This window comes from Psammomys obesus, unplaced genomic scaffold, assembly GCF_907164565.1.
Source record: "Psammomys obesus unplaced genomic scaffold, mPsaObe1.curated_primary_1811, whole genome shotgun sequence".
Classification (NCBI taxonomy): Eukaryota; Metazoa; Chordata; class Mammalia; order Rodentia; family Muridae; genus Psammomys; species Psammomys obesus.
The window spans coordinates 4,964,906-4,975,458 of NW_026596460.1; the positions used below are offsets into that span (position 1 = coordinate 4,964,906).

At 42.9% G+C, this 10,553-nt stretch overlaps 1 protein-coding gene across 1 annotated transcript in view; it reads left to right on the forward strand.

Moving 5' to 3' along the window:
• The window catches only part of LOC129669978 (TRPM8 channel-associated factor 2-like), a 30,068-nt gene extending 19,834 nt beyond the window's left edge, over positions 1 to 10,234 (forward strand). Inside the window, 7 exon segments of the mRNA XM_055598345.1 lie at positions 3,386 to 4,377; positions 4,673 to 4,770; positions 5,802 to 6,015; positions 6,490 to 6,729; positions 7,584 to 7,726; positions 7,728 to 7,922; positions 9,189 to 10,234. Of these exon segments, the coding sequence (XP_055454320.1) occupies positions 3,386 to 4,377; positions 4,673 to 4,770; positions 5,802 to 6,015; positions 6,490 to 6,729; positions 7,584 to 7,726; positions 7,728 to 7,922; positions 9,189 to 9,437 (2,131 nt within the window). The 3' untranslated portion in view covers positions 9,438 to 10,234.
• Positions 10,235 to 10,553: the final 319 nt, after the last annotated feature.

The following is a 10,553-nucleotide window of genomic DNA, read 5'->3' on the forward strand; positions in this document are numbered from 1 at the left end:
CTCACCACAGTCCTGGAAGGTAGAAAGCTCTCTGTCCAGGGATCTCAGGTTGTAATCAGCTTGATTCTTATTTCACAGTTTGGATTTCACATAATCCATAAACATCGACTGTTTCCAGGTAAGAATTTGTGTGAAAGGAATCAAGGTTGTGTAAAAAGCCTCACAACCCACTGTGGTAAAATGAAAATAGCACATAAGCAGGTGCACATGGGAGGTTTTGCTGACAATTTGTACATAGCTTCCTAGAGCTACTGTGGCTATTGTGACAAAGGGCACAGTGCTGAAGCAATAGAAATTGTTAGTCTCCTAGGTTTTGGTGTGTGTTATCTGAGATCACACTACTTATAAGCTAATCCCTCCTGATTCTTTTGTGTTGGTGGCAATCCGTGCTGAACTGTCCCTTGGCATCATCCTAGTGACTTCCTCTTCACATTCTTCTTGTATGCATTCTTAATGTTCTGATCTTCCTCCTCTTTACCGACACTGGCCATATTGAAACACTTTACTTAAGTATGATTTTATCGATCTTTTTCTTATTCAATAAAATGCATTTTATTGGCATAAACCATGTAAACTGATGCAGCAAAGAAGTGACTTGGTGCTTCAATGTACTCACTTCCATTTATTCTTTTTTAATTTTTTTTCTTTCCTATTATTAATTACAGTTCATTCACTTTCTATCCCGGCTATAGCCCCCTCCCTCATCCTCTCCCAGTCCCACCCCCCTTCCCTTTCCCCCTTCCCTAGTCCACTGATAGAGGAGGTCCTCCTCTCCTTCTATCTGACCTTAGCCTATCAGGTCTCATTGGGACTGGATCCTCTTTCTCTGTGGCCTAGTTAGGCCACCTTGCCAGGGGGAGGTGATCAAAGAGCCCATGCTCCCCCTTACTACGGAACCAACATGGAGACTGAGCTGTCCATAGGCTACATCTACTCACTTATAAGTGAATACTAGACATATAGTATAGGATAAGCATACTAAAATTTATAATCCTAAAGAAGCTAAACAACAAGGAGGACCCTAGGGAAGAGGCTTAATCCTCATTCAGGAGGGCAAACAGGATAGACATCAGAAGTAGGAGAAGACAGGGAACAGGACAGGAGCCTTCCAAAGGGGAAGGCTTTGAAAGACTCTATCCATCAGAGTATCAAAGCAGATGCTGAGACTCGTAGCCAAACTTTGGGCAGAGTGCAGGGAATCTTATCAAAGAAGGGGGAGACAGAAAGACCTAGAGGGACAGGAGCTCCACAAGGAGACCAACAGAGCGAAAATATCTAGGCTTAGGGTGACTTGCAGAGACTGATGAATCAACCAAGGACCATGCACAGAGAGGCCTATAGTTTTATCTTAACCTAGCTAGCTGGTTATTAGTAAAATGATACTATTTTTCAATCAAGGCCATGTTCTAGGTGCTTCGGTCTAGACTTTGGAATGGAATGGAATTTATACCATAATAATGGCCAGTATTATGTTCCTTGCTTATCAGACATAAAGATTTCCTAAAAATCAGATCTTGTTAGTGTATTTATATGTTATATGTGTTATATGATAACTAAGATGTCAAAAGTATATCAGACACTATTTTAGCTAGTAAACTAATTATGTCTATAAACTCACAGAAATAAATGAGAAATGCTGACTTTGGAAAATAGAGTAGCATTCTTATGATTATCTCATTACTTTGCCAAGATAAAATTAATCACATTTTGACTAGTTGAAATACACAGACTGACCCACTCAATGAATTATAGCAGAATCCAAATCAAGTAGCTGATTTCTGTAAACATTACTCCTTGTGCTGAAAGCTTTCTACCAGCAGCTGAGATTTCTAGAAGCCTGTGAGGACTTACGGAGGAACACAGGAGGCTGGCCTGTTTTATTACCAGTTCTTGTAGGTCAGTGTCAGCACAACTCAGAATAAAGCTACAGGGGGAAAACACAAAAGTGAACCCTGAGCCCACACGCCTGACATTTGCTGTGTTTGTTTGAAAATGAGATGATGAAGTTAAGACACGATATTTCCTCTTTTCTGTGCGGATACGGAATTAAGGAGAAGCAAGGCACAACAGGTACTTCCTTCCAGTCATGTTTTACTGCTTCAATAAATAAACTAATTTAAACTTTATTTTAAAATTTTAAAAATATTTGACTTATTTAAAACTATGTTGATACAATTATATTAAAATTACCTATAACTCTCATAGTCAAGATGATTCCAGAAGACATTTTGACAGCCATGGGGTAGATACTGTTTCAATGAATAGCTTTATGATTTTGAGATTTTAGCATTTAAAAAATATTGAAGCAGTCTTTTGGGAGTCTAATTTTTACGTTCCATTAAGCCATTCCCAATACTATCTTATCACTGACTTACTATATGGGGATAACATTATTTTTTTAACCCATTCCCTATCGTTTGGTATTTGATATATTTAGAATTTTTTTTTAATTCCTGAAATAGAAAACCTAAAATTTTTTTCTACGTTGGCCATTTCTCAGTAGAACATGATAAACTATCAGATTTAAGTAAGGATTTTAAATTTTTTTATACTTCTTTAGTGAGTATGTGATGTACATATATGTATCTGTGTGGGAGTCCAATGTGCACGCATGTGTGTAGAGGTGAGCACACATGCCATGGTCAGAGGACATTCAGGAGTTTTACTACACGGGTCCCAGAAACTGAACTCAGGTCATCACCATTTACTCTCTCAGCCATCCCACATGCCCTAAGTGAGAATTTCTAAAAGATATATGGCTATGTAAATTAAGTAAAAAAATCCTATTTCTGAGCAAGCCTGTAGAGAGTCCAGTGTGATGTTTCCATGGTCTTACATCTGAAGACTCACTCCAGGAGAAGCATAGTAAGAGCGTTGTCTCTTCTCCAATACACTAGCTTTTCCTACTTTGTTTATATGTGTTGATGAGGTCTCTATCTGATATGTTAAGTTGTCCAGCTTTATTTATATTCCTTAATAATGTTCAAGAAACAAAATTCAAGCCAGAATATTCACTTGGATGGCTAATATTAAGAATTCTTGGAAGGGTTCATTTGGAGAATATGGATTTTAGTATATATGAATAAGAGCACTACCTCCTTTTTCAAATCTAAGATAGCCTCAGTTATGAGTCGCACTGGTGTTTTGTGTGCTGCTAAGCAAGAGTAAACATGAACAATAATATGCAATTAATTGTAAGACACGAGAAAATGCATTAGGTTGACAAGACACACAGTATTAAATCCCAAAATGTTGTTGGTAAGAAACAGAAGACTATTGTCATGAACCATGTCGAGAACCATGTCATCTTTCTTCACTCACTGGGCTGTAGTTCATGACTCTTTAGCTGAATACAGCCTCTTCATCTCTCTCATCTTCTTCCCAGGTGTTGGGAGGTGCTCAGGCGTGACCAGGAGCAGCTTCTGGATGGGATCTCTAAGTTGGACATCAAGACTGGAGGTGTCCCCTCCCAGCTGCTGGTGCATGGGTCCCTGGCCTTTTCTCTGGGGCTAGATACTGACCTTAGCTGCTTCTTAGCTGCTGCCCACTATGGCCGTGGCCGCGTGGTGTTGGCTGCACATGAGGCCATGCTCTGTGATTCTAAGATGGAGCCCTTTTTGTTCAATGCTATACGTTGGTTGGCTAAAGATCAGGGAGACAATATTGGGGTGAACAAGTGCCTCAAAAATCTGCATTCCTTATTGTTGGAGCGTGGGTTGAAATGCAGCCTGAAGTCCCATTTGGCCAATGACATGTGTGTCTACTGCTGTGTGGCTTATAGTGACCAGGATGCCAAGAAAATACAGGAGTTTGTCGCAGAGGGTGGAGGCTTGCTCATTGGTGGCCAGTCCTGGTGGTGGGCTTCCCAGAACCCAGGCAGCTCTGCTTTGGGTGGTTTCCCTGGGAACATCATACTCAACACCTTTGGCCTCAGCATCTTGCCTCGGACCCTCAGCCCCGGCTGTTTCCCTGTCCTCCCTGCAGAGATAAGGGACTACCACTTTCGAAGGGCTCTCTCTGAGTTCCAGGCTATGTTGAACCACAAAGGTGGGAACTTAGAAAAGAAGTATTTGGTAAGGTTGGGAGTAGATGCTTCTGGCTTCCTTCAGATACCTGCCCAGGGAATTCCTGCTTATATATCTGTGCACCGGATCTTGAGGAAGATGCTGCGACAGTCAGGCCTCCCAGCTGTGAGCAAGAGAAATCCAATTTCCAGTCATTCCTGCGAGGCTGCAATGCTACATATAGCCACAGAGCTAGCACATTCTGGGACTGACTGCTCCCAGCTAGCTCATAGCCTTGGCACTCAGACTGACTCCTCCAATCTCTGCCCCTCAGAGCACCCAATTACGGTGGAGATCAATGGAACCAACCCAGGTATGGCATAAGCAGAGAATGCCCAGAGTGTTCTTGGTCTGGGAGAAAGTGGGTTTGGCAGACTTTGCAGAACCTGAAAGGTTCTGATCCTCAGGAAGGCTAGCTCCATGCTTTCCTAGATACTTCTAAGACTGTGAGAGCTGGGACTGTGCTTAATTGAGCCAAAGAGGAATGGGTCTAGGAAGTGTGGAGGAATGACTTGGCGTTTGTAGAGTAAAAGTGTCATCTGTAGGAGGTTCCAGGTAGAGTCAGGCCAGGTAGGAAGAGGAACTCAGCCTTCTCTATGACTTGTCAGGTGACAGTGATGCCTGGATGAGCACTGGGCTCTACCTCCTGGAAGGACAAAGTGCAGAGATCTTTCTCTCTGAACCTGCTGCTTCTGCTGGCCTGAAGGTAAGGCTAAACACCAGAACCAGCACCTCCCCCCAAACAGCCAAGATTCCCCCACACCACACAGTTGTTCACTCTCTGCTACTGAGAAAGATATCAGGGGAGGGTTATTCTACCCCTCTTGTAGATGGACAGGACAGCAGAACGTTCAACCTACTAATGACCTAAGCTCATTCCTAACTGATTTCCATGTGTGACAATCTTACCTGCTTAGAGGAAAAAGAGTAGCCTTATATACCAGCACTCACCAGTTTTCCTGGTAGCAGAGACCTGAGTTTTACCTCTTTATCTTGACATCTGAAGGTTGTGCTAATCCCATTACCAGCATCGTGACTTCCATTTAGAATTTAAATTCTTCTGCCTTTTCAGCTCTGAGCATCATTTTCTCATTTCCTACTGCAGTTAGGAGCTCTTTTTTTTTTTTAACTTTTGAGATAAGGTTTCTGTATGTAGCCTGGAACTCATTCTCTAGAGCAGGCTGGCCTCTAACTCACAGAGGTCTGCCTGCCTCTGCCTCTTGAGTGCTCAGATTAGAGGTGTGTGCCACCACCGCCGCCTGGCTTGTTAGGCACTCTTATATCAGCATTCTCTGTGATTTTTCTGCTTCAGTCAGATAAAGGTAAAAAGGTAATCCCAGAACTCTAGACAGAGCAAGTAAGAGTGAGCTGGGCAGAGAGGAGAGGATGAGTTCTCTGCTTCCTGGCCAGATTCTGTAGCATCTGGATGGACTTGGATCTGAACAAAGGGTGGACTTGGATACCCTGCCTCACTAAAGCAGAGCCACCCGGTGTTCAAGTCTCATATAAGAGCCCAGGATTCTCTACGAGTTATGCCCGGTGATTAGCCAACTCATATCAAATGGAAACTGACTGTAGGACTTTTATATCCATAAAAGTTTAAATTATACTATTAAGTCCAGAAGACTTTGGAGTGTTACAGTTTTCTTGGTTGTATACATCCTTCACAGAAGAGAGCTGTTAGGATTCCATATATAATCACCACCCTCTCATCATGTAGTGCAATTTTCTGTCCAGGTGCAGGTTGGATGTCACACCGATGACCTTAGCAAGGCCAAAAAGCTGTTTTGAGCCCCTGTGGTAACTTACCGGTGTTGTATGGACAGAATCCAACGGTCAGTCTCCTGCCTCTGGGGTGGTCTCCTGTACATCATTGTGCCCAAGGGCTGCCAACTTGGCCCAGTATCTGTTACCATCGGGAAGGCAGTGCCTTCCCCATACTACAAACTAGGTAAGTACACTGGACATTGAGGGAAGATTGAGCTGCAGGCACCTTGGTGACTGCGGGGTTGTTGTTAATAACAAGGATCAGTAAAGAGAGAGAGAAAAAAAACAGAACTAGTCAACATGAGTCTGCAGACAGTAGGTAGGTTGCCCTATGTCTATGGAGACTTTGGGTGCAACAGAATAGTTGCACAGCTTGTCCTTCAACCAAAGACTATGGACCTGCATGATCAAAGGTCATTATATCCGTGCTTTCTTTCTGGAATTTCCCTCCCTCCCTCCCTCCCTCCTTCCCTCCCTCCCTCCCTCTCTCGTTCTCTCTTTCTCCTACTCTCTCTTTCTGGCTGTTTATGTCTGTCTCTCTCTGCCTCCATTTCTCTCTGTCTTTATCTGTGTCTTTCTGTCTGTTTCTCTGTATTTGTCTCTGTCTGTCTCTCCTCAAATGGAAATGGGTGGCAGGTACCATGCTATGTTTTTCTAGGTAAGACATCGCTGAAGGAGTGGAAGAGCTGTATCCAGGAGAACCTGGGCCCCTGGGGAGAGCTGGCCACAGACAACATCATCCTGACAGTGCCAACTACGAGCCTCAAGGATCTGGAGGATCCAGAGCCTCTGCTCAAGCTCTGGGATGAGATGATGCAGGCTGTGGCCAGGCTAGCAGCCCAGCCCTTCCCTTTCCAAAGGCCTGAAAGAATTGTCGCTGATGTGCAGATCTCAGCCGGTGGGTGCCCTAGTGCTCTAATGAGAAAACTCTGTTTTACATTTCATGTAGTTCCCAGAGTTGTAAAACATAATTTTGTCATTAAAGTGCAAGGTGTGTGGAGAGGGAGAAAATAAAAGCATGGACCATGATGGGGGTGAAAGCTACTTAGAAATAAAAGGCACATCATTGACCTATTATATGATGCAGTTTCCAAAGACAGTAAATATGCCCAGAAACTAGGTGCTAGGAGGTGACCAGTGTTCATTAAGATCTTTTCAAAAATAATATTCAAAATGGACTACACTCTTTAGATATAAGTCAGAACTGAACATGAAAGGGCAGGGTGAATACAGATGTCTGTGGTAGGTACTGGTACCCAGTGCTTTGCAGGGAAGATATATAAATGTAGGGATACGGTCCAGGGTCCTGGTTCTCACATAAGGAAGATAAATTCTTAACTACAAAACTGTCTCTATTATGCTATGCAAATCTGGTTAACAATGCTGATTTGGGGAAAGACTGACATGAACCTCACTTCTCTGGTTCAGACATAGGGCATCATAGCCTAGACTCACAGTCAAAGGAAGCTCCTGAAAACAAAGCATCAAGTTCCAGGAAGGACAGTTATATAAAGTATCTTCTGAAAGGTGTTTCAGGGTTAGTGTGAGGACAAGGCCAAAACTCAGTTGGGAGAATCTGGGAACGGGTCAATTACTGTAGGAAAGCCATGTGCTTTCCAGCCGGCTCCTATAGTGTGCAATCACTAGATACAGCCAGGATTGTAATGGAGAAGCTCATCAGTGAAATGGGTGGGAGGAGAAAGTTGAGGCAGATGCTGCACTCATGCTCCATCTATTTCTCTGCATGGCCAGGCTGGATGCATTCGGGATACCCCATCATGTGCCACCTGGAGTCTGTGCAGGAACTCGTCAATTTGACAACCATACGAAGTAAGGGCCTGTGGGGACCCATCCATGAGCTGGGCCACAATCAGCAGCGCCGGGGCTGGGAGTTCCCCCCCCCACACCACCGAGGCCACCTGCAACCTCTGGTCAGTCTATGTCCATGAGACAGTCCTGGGCATTCCCAGGGCTCAAGCCCACCCTGCCCTGAAACCTGAAGAACGAGAGAGGAGGATCAAAGAACATCTTCAGAAGGGAGCACCCCTGTGCAACTGGAGTGTCTGGACAGCACTGGAGACATATCTGCAGGTACTGAGCAAATTCAGGGACAAGGTGAAGACAAGACTCCTCAGTCATGTAGTCAGGCTACAGTTCTCTGACTCGTATATCACTCCCACAAACCTGAGCCGCCTCCACCACTCCTGGTAGTACCACTGGTAGTACCCTTCAGCTTGCACACTTGTTTGATATAAGTGACCCATGCCGCTCCCTGACCCATCATTTTGGAATAGTCATGAAAATGGAAAGTTTTCTAAGAAACATTACATAGTGCGTTTGTCAGTACTATCCTGAAACTTGACTTAGAGGGAAGGCTCTGAATCAGATATTCCTGAGACTGCTACCGCTCTTCCTCTCACTGGCTTTTTCCTTCATCCCCTAATAACTTTCATAATAGCCATTATTTTGTTGTGTTTTGTCTTTCTTACTTTTACGGGATGAGTGACTATTAACAGCCTCTTATAATGACAGGAGCATGTCTACAGGGCAGCTGCATTAAGTAGGTACTATAGGAAATAAATCTATTAAAAAGTTTCCTGGGCTTTGACAATCCCACTAGAAGCAGAAGGATTGTTTGAATAAATAATGACCAACCAATGGGAGAACAATGAATTTACAAAATTAGTTCATTTCCTGTGGATAAGCATATCTCCCTGTCTCCTCCCAAAAATGTGCTTCCAATTTTCATGCCAAGTCATCACAGCTTCTGTCCACACTAGACCTGTTGCCCTGTCTACCACCACCCTATGCAGAGGGCTTATGTAGCTCCCTTGTCAGAGGCTCTGAAGTCATAAAGAACTGAATCACCATATCCAAGAGCAAAACCCTCGTAAATGACAGATTGAGAACTTAAAACCAGGAGTTACCAGAAAGCCCTGGCTTCTTAGGCTGCTACATTCTAAATTTTCCCTTCACTGCTTTTGAAGAGTGAATGAGATATGGTATCAATCAATGCATACCTCGATTCTTACACTAGAGAATGCACTTAAGTTCTGGATAATACATTTTTAAAAAATAAAACTAATAATAGTGACTGTCATTTATCTTTTTACATAGTATGGCTCCTGCGAGCACCTTTACTGGACTGAGGGATAAAGTTTGATGATCAAGAGCTACTGTGATCCAATGAGGTAGCATTCATAGGGAGACACAGGACCCAGGATAGGGCAGTCAATGGTTTTGAAGCTGATGATAGGAAGAACTCACTGACTGTAAGATAATACCTATGACCACGAACAGGCAGCAGTCACTTTGGGACACTCAACACCACATTCTTCCTTTTCTTTCTCTTCCCAGCTCCAGGAGGCCTTTGGGTGGGAGCCATTCATCCAGCTCTTTGCTGAGTACCAAACCTTTTCTCACATCCCCCAGAACAATGAGTGCAAGATGAACATATGGCTGAAGTTGTTCTCTGAAAAGGTGCAGAAGAACCTGGTTCCTTTCTTTGAGGCCTGGGGCTGGCCTATTCAGAAGGACATGGCTACTGACCTGGCCAGCTTTCCTTGCTGGCAGGATCACCCCCTGAGGATGTACATAGAGGAGTAAGGGCTGTGGAGGAGGAAGTTGGGAGGTGGGCGCTGGGGTGTGATGGGGAGGAATGAGGAAGCATCATACTGTTCTACTGTATTCTGGCTTGGGATACTCGCTGCCTTAACTGTTTTATCAACTGTTTGTCTTTAAAACATATTTTGGCTTGTTTTAAATATCATTCTATGCTTTCTTGAGAAAGCTCCTTGTGATAATGAACCTAGAAAACATGCCTTTCCATCTCATCAGTACATCCTCAACTCAGGGACCATTTGCTTAGATATCTCCAGTATCGCTTGGGTGGTGCTTCGCACAAGGAAAGCACTAAGGAAATACTTGCTATATGAAAGATCACCAAAGACTCCTAACACAGAAGAAAAGTCAGTCCATTGTCCTAGGACTTGTGTACAGCATTTTCTATGAATGACACAGATAATTTCCCAGCAGACTTCCAAGGCAGATACAGGTAACCTTTGCTCATCACACAGGAGAAAATGACGTGGATATTAAAACAACTTCTGTAGTCGAAGCTGAGAAGAGTTTGACAGATGTACATAATAATGATAAACTATAGATCTTATCCTCAATAGGTTTATGATTTTAACAAAAATTTGCCCAAAAAATAGACGAAAGCTTAATGACCTTTAACTTTTTTCCTATGCTTATTATTGAATTTTGACTAAATACCAGGTTAAATCTCTAAGTGGCTTTGCTGTCTGATTTTCTCTTTACTTTGTATAGACTTGTGTGCCTTGGGATACCAGCCTTGGGAAAATATTTGAACTAAGAAATTTCTGTTCCCAAACTGGTGATATTCTCTCTTTTTTTTTTTTTTTTTTTTTTTTTGTCAGTCAGCTTTATTTCCAACAGAAATCACTAAATATTTATACATATTTATATAAATTATGCAATGCTCTTCAGCATTCTTAATTGTGAGGGGAGGGAGAGTTGAGTCGAAATGTAATGCAAGAATTAATGGGTTATCTAAGAGACAAAACAAAAACCTAACTTTGTACACACTATGTTTCTTTAGGATCTAGAGTGGTAGTTTCTTCTTAACCCTGCAAACAGTCTCAATTCTTGCTTTTATGCTCATGGTTAATTATCTGTGGCCCACATATTATGCTTGAGTAA